The 13,088-nt window shown below is 40.5% G+C and overlaps 1 protein-coding gene across 12 annotated transcripts in view; it reads right to left on the reverse strand.

Annotated features, from left to right (window-relative positions):
* IKZF2 (IKAROS family zinc finger 2) overlaps nucleotides 1-13,088 on the reverse strand; it is a 114,979-nt gene that overhangs the window by 15,399 nt on the left and 86,492 nt on the right. For all 12 annotated transcript variants that reach the window (XM_075094055.1, XM_075094058.1, XM_075094050.1 and 9 more), the window contains one exon: nucleotides 3,566-3,703. In XM_075094055.1, coding sequence (XP_074950156.1) covers nucleotides 3,566-3,703 — 138 coding nt within the window. The remainder of the gene's footprint in view (nucleotides 1-3,565; nucleotides 3,704-13,088) is intronic.

Consider the following 13,088-nt stretch of genomic DNA (forward strand, 5'->3'; position numbering starts at 1 on the left):
CCGACACTGGGCTAAGTCTCAGCTGGTATAAATTAGAATTACTCCAACCTCAATTTCCTTTCCTAAGCTCACAATACTGCTATTTAAAAAAAGTGTGTGTGTATGTGAAGTGAAATGACAGGAAATATTCCCATAGACCCTGGTGTGAAGTCTCCTGTGGGACCAGCATTTTACCAATATTAAAGCAACTGTGTGAGAGGGAAGCACACAAGTCCACTGTGTGTTTTATGTGGAGCTGGCTTTTGAGCCTTGCACAGCCTAGGGCTATGCTTCTTTCTCCTTCTCCGAAAAAGAGTGCCCTTCTCCACTCTACTTTAAGAATTTCCCTGGACTTCTTGCTTTGTGGAGATGGAGAAGAACGCGTAAACCATAGCTAATGTTCAACATTTCTCCCTGTTCGTTCCCACAAAGGTCACTTTCTTGGCATTCAGAGACTGTCACTTTTGTCACCCCAACACACTGCTAGCTAGGAGACCACAGACTAATTTCTACCTCCAGGACCAGTGCTGCTTAGCCAAGAACTGCCAACAACAAAGTCACGGGAGCTCTCTTGCAGCTGCTGTCATGCTGAGCAGGGAACAGGACCTAGCCACAAGAAGGGGCTGCTCAGCAGGCAACTGGCACCCTGCTGGAGGATAAAGACCTGGAGACTTGTACATTCCTACACACACCAAAACTAGTTCTCCTTTGCCTCCTCTCAGTTCCCCCTGTGGCTTTACTCAGGTGATCTAGCCATCTGCAAGACAAAGATAATTGATATTAAAGATCTCATCAGGCCATGGCAAAAGCACCCAAGTAGATGTCTGTAGCATTCCTATAAACTGATCAACTTTAGCACAATGTCTGAAAAAAAATCCAAGCTTTCTAGGGACTGCCTACAGTTTTCCGGAACAATTCGTCTCTGCAGAAATAATTTAGACCAATGTTAAATGTTGGCCATATTGGTTGAGACCCAGCACAGCCACCTACATCCTTAAAGCAGGATGCCGGTAAGGATAAGAAAATCCCCACCTCTACCTATTCTGTGCATATCATGAAGTTGTGACCAGGAGTCACACCAAAATGCATTCAGAGGCTTCAAAACACTCAGCAAGAACAAAATACTTTAGAAGTATTTGGAAAGAGTCAGAAAAACTTAACACCAAATGTGATGCAAAATAAACCAATGATGAAAATCTCCAAAGTATACACTCACTCATCCTCAGGAATATCCTTTCTGTGAGTGACATGGGAGAGAAGGAAATTAATACGTTTTGCAGGGTTAGACTAAGACCTAACTTTAGGCTGACTAATCATTTGTATACTTTTCCCTGACGTCTTTATAGTCCCAGAAGAAAGGACTTTGCTGCAGACCTCTACAGGTTGGAGCTCATGACCTTCACTCCCATGCTGAGCTTCACGGGTGGGAGCAATGCTGAGATGCAAGGTGAGATTTATTACTGGTCCCAGCTGAATTTGGAGCTCCCTGTCTCTGCCCGTCCTTGCTGTGCCCTCACTAAACAGCTAAATGAAGACAGTGGATCAAACATCCCCTTAAACATTCACCAGGGGAGATGTAGACATATTTGCCCAGAGGAGAAAGAGGCACTAGTTGAATTCAAAGTGCTGTTTTAAGCTAATTTTGTTGAGTAAAGTGAAGTGGTTGTGTGAAGATTTCTATTTTAAGCCCAAGCAAAGTAAGTCAGGCTGTAAATAAAACTACTGTCCACATGGGGTTTGCACTGGTTTAACTTCAGTTGGTAGAAAAATCAATGCAAGGTCAACCATTCCAGCTTCTTTGGGTAGACAAGGTTAAGGACTTACCCTCCTTGTCATAGCGTTAAGCAGTTTAAAAAAGCTTTCGATCTCCTCAGTACACTACCAACAAGAGTAAACCCAATTATAATAAATAACTGAATAATAAACCCAGAAGTCGAGTGGAATTTGGGAAGATTCTCCACAACATGACCTCCGAAACATCCTGGCTGTCATAACTGTATCAGCCTACTGTTATTTCCCTAAGGAAAGGCTGCCTGAAATCATCACCCAGCTGGTTAATAAGACAGGCACACCCTTGTAGAGCAAAGAGCATGTATTTTGTCAGGAATGGAGTCAGTGGTCAAAATCCTACTATCAACAAAGCACTTCATCTAACAGACCAAGCATACAACAGGTACCTGCAAATAGCAAAGCCCTGAAATCAGTCCTTCCACTGACTTTTACAAGCATTAAGTCAGGCCTAAAGCCTGACTTCACTAACTTCAATGTCTTTCAAGTCACGCATTACATTTTAAATGCTGATTTTAGTCTCCAGGGTGTCTACAAAGATAGTAATTACTTAATAGAGCTATATGAATATTTTGGCAATACGCATTAAATACATTTAGAATGCCTTTCTAAGATTAAATTGTTCACGGAAAAGTAGTCTTAAATTTTTTTTGGTGCTTTATTTCCACCAAAAAATAGCCCGTATTAGAAAACCTGAATAGATTTTATTTCAGCTTGTATTTTTAGGTTTTTAGAAACGACCTTTCAGAACTTTTACATAACTAATTTCTAAATGAAGACATATGACTCCACTCGACAATGAAAAGCAAAATAAAAAAAAACAAAAGAGGAACCGTTCCTTCACCTTGTCATTTACCTACAATCTAACTTTTTGGTATTCTTAGGTATATGCTAATTTTTAATCAAAATGGGAAACGTATAATTTTTATATTTTCCTATTAGTATGAAATTTTAAATACTTCAGGTACCAAACACCTGAAGACAACTTTTAAGAGTTAAAAGATGTTCAGTTTTAGAAGAGTTTCCAAAACACTAATTTTGAATGAAATTGTAACCATTTTTGGACAGCTACCTTTCAGTATTTAGCACTACAGAGAAGCCTACAACCCTGCAGTCTGAGATATTATACTCATTATCAATACTAATAGCTACAGAAATTTTTAAAAACTAATTCACGGAGTTTGACATTTCTCACTTTCAACAATCTTGTTGGCAACTTTCTGTCTTTAGGTATATTAACACATGCAGTGTTAGTTAACATATTAATACTAACATGTAAATGCATAGAAACATTTTTTGTTTATAATGACTTTTGCTAACACTGTTGAATTCCATTCTGCTTGGAAGATTTTGATATCTATCCTCACCTTGTTTTGGGATATCAGTTAATATTACAGGGAGTAGAAATAATCTCTTCTGAATACCACCACCATCCTTATCTCTTATAATTATCAGTCACCGTCAGAAAGGAAGGGGAGGAGAATCATACATCCTACATGCAGCTTCGTTCATTTTTAGGGTAACTTTGCACGAGTGACTTTGCTTTATTTTCATGACTGCATATTTATACATACTAAAAAGTGAAATACCGACTTAAAAAAAAATCGGCAAAACCAGTGCTGTTAAATTGGACAGAGTGAGGCTTTTAGCCCATCTTTTCTCCTCCTGCCTATCTGAGTATAAGCAATCTATAAGATTGAAGTGATGCAAAGCTGAAAGGAAAGAAGAAAAACAGATGGAAAAGAACCCGCAAACGATACTCCAAGTCCAAAGACCTCAAAAGGCCGTTTCCACCCACCATGGTGACTCATGACCTGCCCGGCAGCCTCCATACTGACATTCTGCAGATAGTTGTGGCAGCGTTCCTTGTGCTCCTCCAGCGAACTGCGCTGCTTGTAGCTCCGGCCGCAGTAGTTGCACTTGTGAGGCTTCCCCACTGCGGAAAGAACGAAAGCATCAGGTCAAATCCACTGCAACCCACTTTTTGCTAAAAAAAAAAAAAAAAAAAAAAAAAAAAAAGAGAGAGAGAGAGAGAGAAAATGACACCCTTGCAACAAACAACTGATGACGGAAACAAACAACTGTGATGGAAAGACACCTATAAAAGGTTGCTTAAGTCCCAGACCTTTTTCCCAACCCCATTTTCCCCACTACACACACCTCCTCCCACTCGACGGGTATTTTGCCCCATCCGTTTTTCACACTAACATGCAGCATCAGCAGAAGGAAAAAGAGGCGGACTTGTCGGTCGCAAAGCAAATAAACAGATGACAACAGGGGAAAACAAACCAAACAGCTGAATCACACCCCAGCACTGCCTGTGTGTCACCAAGTCTCGTGGGAAAGAAACTTCTGAGCCATTTTGCCCATGGCACGAACAGTTGCCTTCACAAAAACGAGCTGCCCCAGTGGCCTAATTCTGCTCCCAATGTGGGAAAACCCATTAGGTGGCCCAGAGGAGTTGTTCTTTCACTGAGACAGCTTTGCCAAAATTACTAAGGGAAGACTGGGGATAAAAAAAGATGACAGAAAGTAACTTTGGTAACAGCACCGTTACATGCCAGAACTAAGCTGCCACCAGTAATTCACAGAGATATGATAATATTAAAATGTATACAATATAAATGTATATACATTAAAAAAATGTAAAAGGCCATGGACAATGAAAATCAAGCCAAATGAAAACAAGACATAACTCCAAATTTTTTCTTCACTCAACAGCATTATGAACAAACAGCAAATGCCTCTTAATACATGCAAAACCTGGCACCAGATTCTCATAAAGTATATCCCTTTTGTAGCATGTCATTAAGAAACCACAAGAATGGCCTAACCCAAGGCCAGAAAGCTAGCCAGAAGTGTATTTTGCCAAGCTGTGCTAATAAAGGTTTTTAATACAATTTAAACTTGTAGAACATGAACATTTATTCTCTAATAACTAAAAAGCTATTAAGTCAGTACTGCAAGTCTAGTAAAACAGCAAGAGCTGTGATTTTTCAGAGATAGCTGAGGGATGGGGAAGGTCAAACTTCTTCCACAGTTTTAAAAATCTTAGGTAAGAATTTTAGTTTCTGGCCAAAGAAACTGAGAACATCCTCTGTTGGATAATATACATGATTCTACTGGGTTTGTCCCAATATTGAAAGCTTGTAATGATAATTTACTTAATGAAATCCAAGCTGTAATAATTGCAGCTAAAATGCACTGTCACCACTGGGATGGGAAAATGCAGGGGAGACTGCGGAGAGGACACCCATAGCCAACAACGAGCCGGTCAGAGCCCTTGCACTGGGGCTGAAGTCCCAAACATCAAAAACTCAGGGTCAGGGAAATTCTCTGGGGCCTCTGCAGGACTAGCACATACCGCATCACCTATATGATGTGTGCACCCCACATCACCTATATGATGGAAGATGAAAAATCTGAGCCTCAGGTATCAGAGTTCATAAAAAAATCTCATACATTTTTGTCTCAGAAAAAAGAGATGTGGTGAAATGAACATGCTTGCAGAAAGTTTCTGTTTATTAGAAACTAACTTGGTGTCCAATAAAAAAAAAATCCAATGCAATTGAAGGGATTAAAGTTAACCAAGCTGAAGCAGGACTGAATCAGCCCACCTGATTTGGCTATACCTGGTTACCAAGCAGCTTAGATAAACTGTAAGATGTAAGGGAAAGGGATGATTGCTTTCAGCTATTCCAGAGGCAGCTACAATTAATGAAATATATTATCTTTTAGCACAAAGAAACATATACCCCTACAAGCTCGCAGTACAAAAAAATTGATTCAACAATCAAAAAAAGTTGGTATTATACCTCTTCAAATGCTGCATTGCAACAATTTCACAAACTATGCATGCACAACAAGGTTTAGCTTTTCCAGTGACGGTCAGCTATCCAAATTCCACCAAATTTCAAGGTTCATAGAGATGATAAAAGCTAATGATAAAGGCAAGATTTCTACGTACAATATGGGATTTGAGGAACATAACTCCCCAACGAAAGAAATACTCCAGCATACACGCTCCTTCCTCTGGGGAAAAGATAAGAGAATAAACAACATGTGACAAATGTTAGTCTTGTTGCCTAATACACAACTGGAAGCTGCTCAGACACAACCACGAAGAACAAAGTTTGTGAGCTCCAGTTGAGTAGGATTGAATCCACCTCCCTTGGGTTCATTTCCAAATTCTGTGTCCCCTGCTCTGCAGATGCAATCACATCATAGCCCCACACATAAAATCTGATTTATACTATAAAATTACACAAAGTGACTGTGACTTGGGTTGCAGCGCAATTGATCAGGCCAGACTGCAACAGAATGAGTTCTGATAGCAGCAGTTTGTGGCACCAGCAATTCTCACAACCCTTTTGGTAAGAGGTGCAGCTAGCCGAGGTAGCAATTACAGTCTGGATTTTAGAAACCTTGTCATTGTGACAAATGTCAAGTCATTAAAATAGCAGCAAATTTCCCCTCATATTCTTTAAGTAACTAATGACAAAAAAAATATATATATATATTTGTGGACTTGAACATTACCAGTGGGTGTACATTCTTCTGTATTTCATATTACTCAATAGAAAGCTATAAAAGTGTATTAGAGAATACAGTTCTGGTGACCTCCTCAACAGCAGACTTTGTTCCACATAACAAACCACTGTATGAAACCACATGACTGCCAAGAGAGATTTCAGCTGCTGTCAAATACTGTATGGTAAGTTAATAGTAAAAATTTGTCCCCAAAACATGTGGCTTGCACTACTGAGCGCTAGCAGCCTTGGTCTATAGGCCATTGGCCTGAAAAGAAAGAGTCCAACAGTGCTACAGCCTATCAAAATCCTCTCCAAGCCCCCCCTAAAAACAGCTCTTTCCACCATGGAGCTATTTCCACTGTGAAGCCACTCCAAGTTTGGCTCAGCTTGCTTGGAATGAAGCTGCCTTCTCTGAGATCCTCACTGAAGACCACAGTACACGGACACCACATTTGGCATTCTATGTTACTGTCGCTGCCAATGGTAGTGGCACCCAAGCAAAATTAGTTTGGAAATCCCTGGTTTGGGGTAGTTATTCCTTTATCACCTTCTCAGGGTAAGCAACCAGATAAAAAATTACCATCACTCATTCTCACAGAAATGACACAGTACAGTGAATGCAAACAAGCCCAAAATCTTGAGAAATCTTCAATCTGTTGTTGAACTGGGAAAGACCAGGGCACTGGGCAAAACCCAGCAGCCATATCTATGAAACAGCTAACTTGAAGAACATTAAAAAACACTTTGTATTTCTTACTGAAATGTCAGAATTTCCACACATTTAAGCTCAGATTCATACAGATGACAATGTGGCACAGAAAACCCACAGGAGCCTCAGCCTCAAATGGAAAATATTATGACAGTCACAGTGAAAAAGACATTTAAATTTGAAGTACAATTTTTACCATGAAACAGGTAAACCACTTGCTGAAATTCACATAGAAATGGAGTTTGCTTGTGAAATTAAATTGCTCATGTGGAGGGAGAAGGGGGAAGAGGAGGAGGACATAAAAGGCAAGGTGTTTCAGAGTTAGGAATACTTTGAGTCCTGTGGGTGAACTTTGATAGCTGAGAAGTCTGCGTGCAGCGACAATGAGATGGTGTAACTCTAAGGTCAATATTCAAGACAGAAAGCAGACTTGGGCCTAGGGAAACTTCTTTAAAGTCATAAAAAAAGGTCAGTGAAAGAGAAAGACCCTGTAAGGCATTCGCACAGCATTTTGTTCTCAAAAGAAATGGGAGTGCATAGCAGAATATAAAGTAAGTCAAAGGGAAATAACAAGGCGTCCCAGGAAATACCTTGCCATAAGCATATAACATGAGAAAGGCTTACAGACAGGTTAAGAGCAACGATAAACTTTCCTGAGCTAAAATCCTGCCTCCATTAAGACCAGTGACAAAACATGCACCAGTTTCAGCAGTCAGGATAAGGTACTCCCACATTGCCCTATTTCAGGTACCACATTCTTCTCTGCAGCAGCGCAGAGCAGAACTCCTTCCCATCCACCTGCGCGTATCCCGAGTCCCTGTGACAGCTCAACCACTATCGAGACTGGCTTATACAGGAAAGTGTGTTACTACAGCCATGTGACGTACGTCAGCCTAATCCAAGGACTAGAGACTTTACACTGAGCTTTGTACCACAATTCTATTATTTTTGCATTATTTCCCCATCAGGGCCTTGGAAGGGAAGCCAGCCAAGATTTCTGATCTAAGTGGCCATCTGACATAGCTACTTTCGGACTGAGGAAGTCCCTCTGATAGCAGTGCACTGAGCGTGACTTATTTCTGTAAAATCTGAATTCCTACTCGGCCCACTAGCACCCCAGAAGTGAAGGAAGCCCCAGTACTCTCCAACTGAAGCTTTCTGAAGCAGCATCAAAGAAGTTAAAATGTTCTTTTGGGCTGATACTTACACCTATCAGTGAGGTTGCAGAACTGTCTGTTATGATCATAACCAGTATTAATTAATTATTTCTTCTTTCTTCCCTAAAACTGGAAGCTGCCTGAGAGAGGGGAGCTGTTCTGCAGTTGCACAGTGCCTACCACAAAGCAGCCCTTTGCCTTGAACAGGACTTGTCACAGTAAGATCAGTTTTAACACAGAGGTAGGAAATATGATTAAGGCACTGGGCTGGGACTAGGGAGTGTAGGGTTCAACTCTTAGTTACACTACAAATTTTGTGACTGCAGGCAAGTTATTCTGATTTCCTGTGCTTTAATTATTCATACATATGATTAAGGTAATAATTCCCTTCTTCACAGGATGTAAATGAATGCGTGCACTTTGTGAGATGCACAGAGGCTAATTTGGTGAAGCTCACACAAGCAGGTAGACACAGAAAAATACAGCCTGTATCCCTACTGAGAATTTAAGGACTTAATACATAGTGATTTTATTAGATATGGGAGTGAACATTAAAGAGCAGGAGGAGATATTTAGAATAGTGCAGGGGAGAGGATCAAACAGGAATAAGAAAAATCAAATCAGGAAAAAAATTAGGTGACCTATGATGCAATTTGCAGCCATGGTGTCTTCATGCCATGTAACGGTCTGACTAGGGAAATGTAAAATGCCCCTGAGCTTGGTGACATTAAACACCATACAGGACAAAAAAAAAAAAAAAAAAAGAGTGCGCAATAGTCAAAAAGGTGAATATAATATCTGCTGCGCTCTTTCCCACCTCCAGCTTCCCCAAGCAGAGGAAGCAATCATCAGAACCAGGGAGGGCCAAGGCAGCACTGAGGTTTTGGCAGGGGGGCTGAGACTGCAGAAAGGTGACGTAGTCCCTCCGGTTTGCTACTGTAATTAAACAGTGCACTTTGGCTTTTCCAGAGCTGCTTAGCTCTAAGCTTCGCACACAAAAATATTTACATGAATAATAGACCCCTGAATGAATTAATCACAAAAATATTAAAGGGAGACCTAAACCCATGCTGGCTCTGAGCAGCACGTAGCTTTGCAAAGGAAACTGCCTCCCACTCTGATGCTGTATCTCACTGCTGTGCTTTATGACTGTAAATGTGTTCACTGAAATTCATGGGGGCTCTTTGATTTGTTGCCTTTTTTTTTTTTGCTTGGGAGATTACACACACATACACACAACAATCGGTATATACTAGAGTTCAGAAATGACAGCAAGTCCCACAGCTAACCTAAGATTGTCCAAGACAGCCTGCATGCAGAAGTCACAACATGTAAACATCTAAAATAAGGCTCCAGGCTGCTAGAGCATGCAAACACACAGACTTGAGACATGCAGTGTCAAGTGCCTCCACTTCTAAGTGTCCAACCTGTGACATCTTAAAGCAGTCTATTTTCAGAAAAAAACAAATCTCTAATCACATTATGAAAACTTTGTCTTAATCTTTTAATATTTTCCAGACCAAGCAGAGACAGAATACCTGGGGTATGTTTCACGGTTTGCAGGTACATTTCTGGACTTCATGGAGTTGTGATGTGTCCATTCTACAAGCACCATTTAGATTATCATATCTTGGGCCAAGGGTTCATGAGGTGATGCGGTAAAGTACAGGTTCAATACATCATGCAATAGGAGAGACCATACAGCTACATCTGTGCTTAAAAAGGTTTCTGGACACTCTGGATACCTCAAAAGGTTCAAAAACCAAAATGCAGTGTTACAACAGGAGGATCCTGCATACATACCGTTAAGCAACTAGTACTTTCTTGACTTGGAGCATGGAACAGAGCACTTGATTCACTTTATCACCTCATGGCCCAATGCCTCTTCGTAAAGATTATTATCCATCGTCTATTGACATCTATGTGGTCGTTTCACCACTTTATGAGCCTCCCAGCAAATGAAAAATGGCTTGTCCTGGCTTTTTGCACAGTGTCAGTCAATTATAAGTTATTGCTGTCGATAATTACCACATACTATTACAGTAGCCTACGCAACTAGTAGTGAACCACCACTAGATACTCATGGTACATCAGCACACAGTAAAACAATGGCAAAACATTGCACCTTTGTTTTCTAGACATGCCTGCCTTTCCTATAAATATCTCCAGGGCACAAACTAGCAGCTTGACACCTGCATCTACCTGCCAGTTGTTTACGGTATTGTGAAATAAGTGGCTAGTGGTGAAATACAGTATTAACGTTCAGTGCTCCCTTTATCTTCTGCAGCAAGCAGTATTAAGCACCACATTATATATCCATTATATGTCCAAAGACTTCATCTGTGCTACATTTTGTCTAGAACAGCCTGCAAAAACATGTGTGCACACATGTGGAAAACAATTAAGTAGATTAGGACAAATTTTCAAGTATCTATACCTTCTCTACATACAAAAACACAGGTCAGAATCTGGTGTAAATCAGTAAACATAGTGCTCCTGTACAACAACTAAGTGGTTAGGGTCCTTATTTGTACTTTCAAGGTGGTTCTGTCTGCAGTCTTTTATTACTTCAGTAGTTTATTGCGATTTATCTTGCAGCTGCTGGTGGCCCTGTTATTTAATCTGATTAATCAGATTGTGTTTATTTATTAACTGATCTGCAGGATTTTACAGATAAAACAATGTTCCAATCTGCCACATGGTTTAGAAATAAGTAGGTGGCATTTTTGTGCCAGAAGTTTAACAAACAAACAAACTCACTCCTGTTTCATTGGCACAGTAACAGAATTACTGAAATCTCCCTAACTGTCCAGATACTTGCAGGGCTCCTGCCACAGTGTCACAGCACCCATTAAGTAATTAAAAACAGAAAATCAAGAATCTTGCATCCCATTTTCTGCCTTTGCAGCACAGAAGACAAACAATTCACTTTGTAGGTTTGTATGTTATATCTATGTACGTGTGAAAAATGGAGGAAATGTACATGACTATGTGAAACCATGCAAATAAATTATGTACTAAATCAAGGAAAACACAGATAAGGACACCAACGCTGTATTCAGTTCTAAAATAGATGAAATCCACAGATATTTGCTCCAATTCCGTATCCCAAGAAACATACTCTCCTCATATATCTCTCTTGGCTTAGCTTCATTTCCTTCAATATAAAAGCTTCAAAGCTGGCCAATGGCACTCGACACTCAGTTTATATTAATGGCAATGGAGCTCTCAGATCCCCCCTTACATATCTGCAAATCTCAAGTGCAAACCTTCTGTGCTCGTGCTGTGAGGCCACTGAGCCAGGCACACTGTCCTTGTCCCATACCAACATGTCCCAGTTCTCCAGGCACCCCTGGCGGGGTTCCCAGGGATTTTATACCAACTCTGAAATGGTTAAATACTATTAAAAAGGGACTCTGTTTAAATAACGCTCTGATGGTGAGATAAACTAACAAAAACCAGGAAGTCCACAAAAACCCTGGGTGTTTCATCACCTGGCCAGCTTCAAAATTACTTAAAGGCAGCCAGGTTTATGGCAACTTACTTTAAAAGGGGGAGAGGCCCTGCAATAAATATGAGAGGTGACTTCAGAAAGGAGCTTCCTCCCTGCAGTGCCTCTGCACTATTTGGATGTGGGTGGGAACCAGCTTAAGACGGCGGTTAGACCTTAACTGTATGTACTTGCTCTGTACTTTCCACTCCACTTCAGACCTTTAACATTATATTAAAGTCGACTTGATAAGTGGAGCATTAATTGGTTCACATGACAAACCTTCCAAAATATGCTCATTGGCTTCTCTTCATTTTAACCCGGCTCCTGGGACACAGCGAGTAGGAAAAATGAAAACAAGTTTAGGTTGGTCTGTTGTTCTTCTCTGCCCTGTCCTGTCCACTCCCCATCACTGCCACAGCTCAGCAGGAATTTAAGGAGATGACTGGAGATCCACACGTCATCACAAGCCAAGCTCCGCAGTGACCGACTGCAGGCAGAGAGGAACAGCTCACATACACAGAGTGCAGGGTGTGGGTACCTCGGTGCAGATCAGGAATGCTGCTGGACAAACACTCCCTTGAGAAGCGCTTTTGTTTGTTTGGGCTTTTTTTCCCCACTTTGGGCAAAACAAGTGTAGGTGTTGGGCCAGATTTGTAGGTAGTATCAATGGAAGTAATACCTTGAAGTCAATTTAAATCAACTGCTTACAGTTTATATTTATTCCAAGCGCTGCCCCTCTGCATATCTTGCAGAAGCCCTTTAGCATTATAAAGCCAACAGAATCTATGAGTTATCTGAAGCAAGCAGTGCCAAACATAGTGTTACTAGTTATTTTATAATATATAAACAAAGGGAGACAGACAGAATACATGACATGTAACTTTCACTACAGCACTAGATAGTTTTCTTCTGCATAAAACCACTGAAAAAGCCCTTAACTCTAGCTTATTTCTTCTCATCCCGTAGCAATGAATTCCACCATTCCACCTACATTCTTCTAATCCTTCTGATAAAGAAATAATGACATTTCAGCTTAAAACATTGCTTAAAGTCCAGGCATGAGATGTAACTTTTCATATTTTTGTAAACTTATTTAACCATTCCACCTACATGCTCCTGCATGAGAAAAAGCATTTCTTTTATCACCTGACACCTTTCAATTTTATGTCTCATATTAGGAGACAGGAAGAACGTGCACCAGTTTCCCTTTATGTAAGCTAAGTTTTCCCTTTTCTTGTCACTCTCAGAAACAAAGTTTTGGAAACAGACTATTAACAGCAAGCTGTCATGAAGATAATAGCGACATGGGAAGACTAATATTGACAGCTCCTCTTCTTTTCCCAACCACTGAAGTTGGGAGTTTTCACTTATTTTGATCAAGACCAGCAGTGAAGCGAACCTTGCTTCCAAAAGCAGGTCAGGCTGTGAAA

This window comes from Phalacrocorax aristotelis, chromosome 5 (assembly GCF_949628215.1).
Source record: "Phalacrocorax aristotelis chromosome 5, bGulAri2.1, whole genome shotgun sequence".
NCBI classification, from domain to species: Eukaryota; Metazoa; Chordata; class Aves; order Suliformes; family Phalacrocoracidae; genus Phalacrocorax; species Phalacrocorax aristotelis.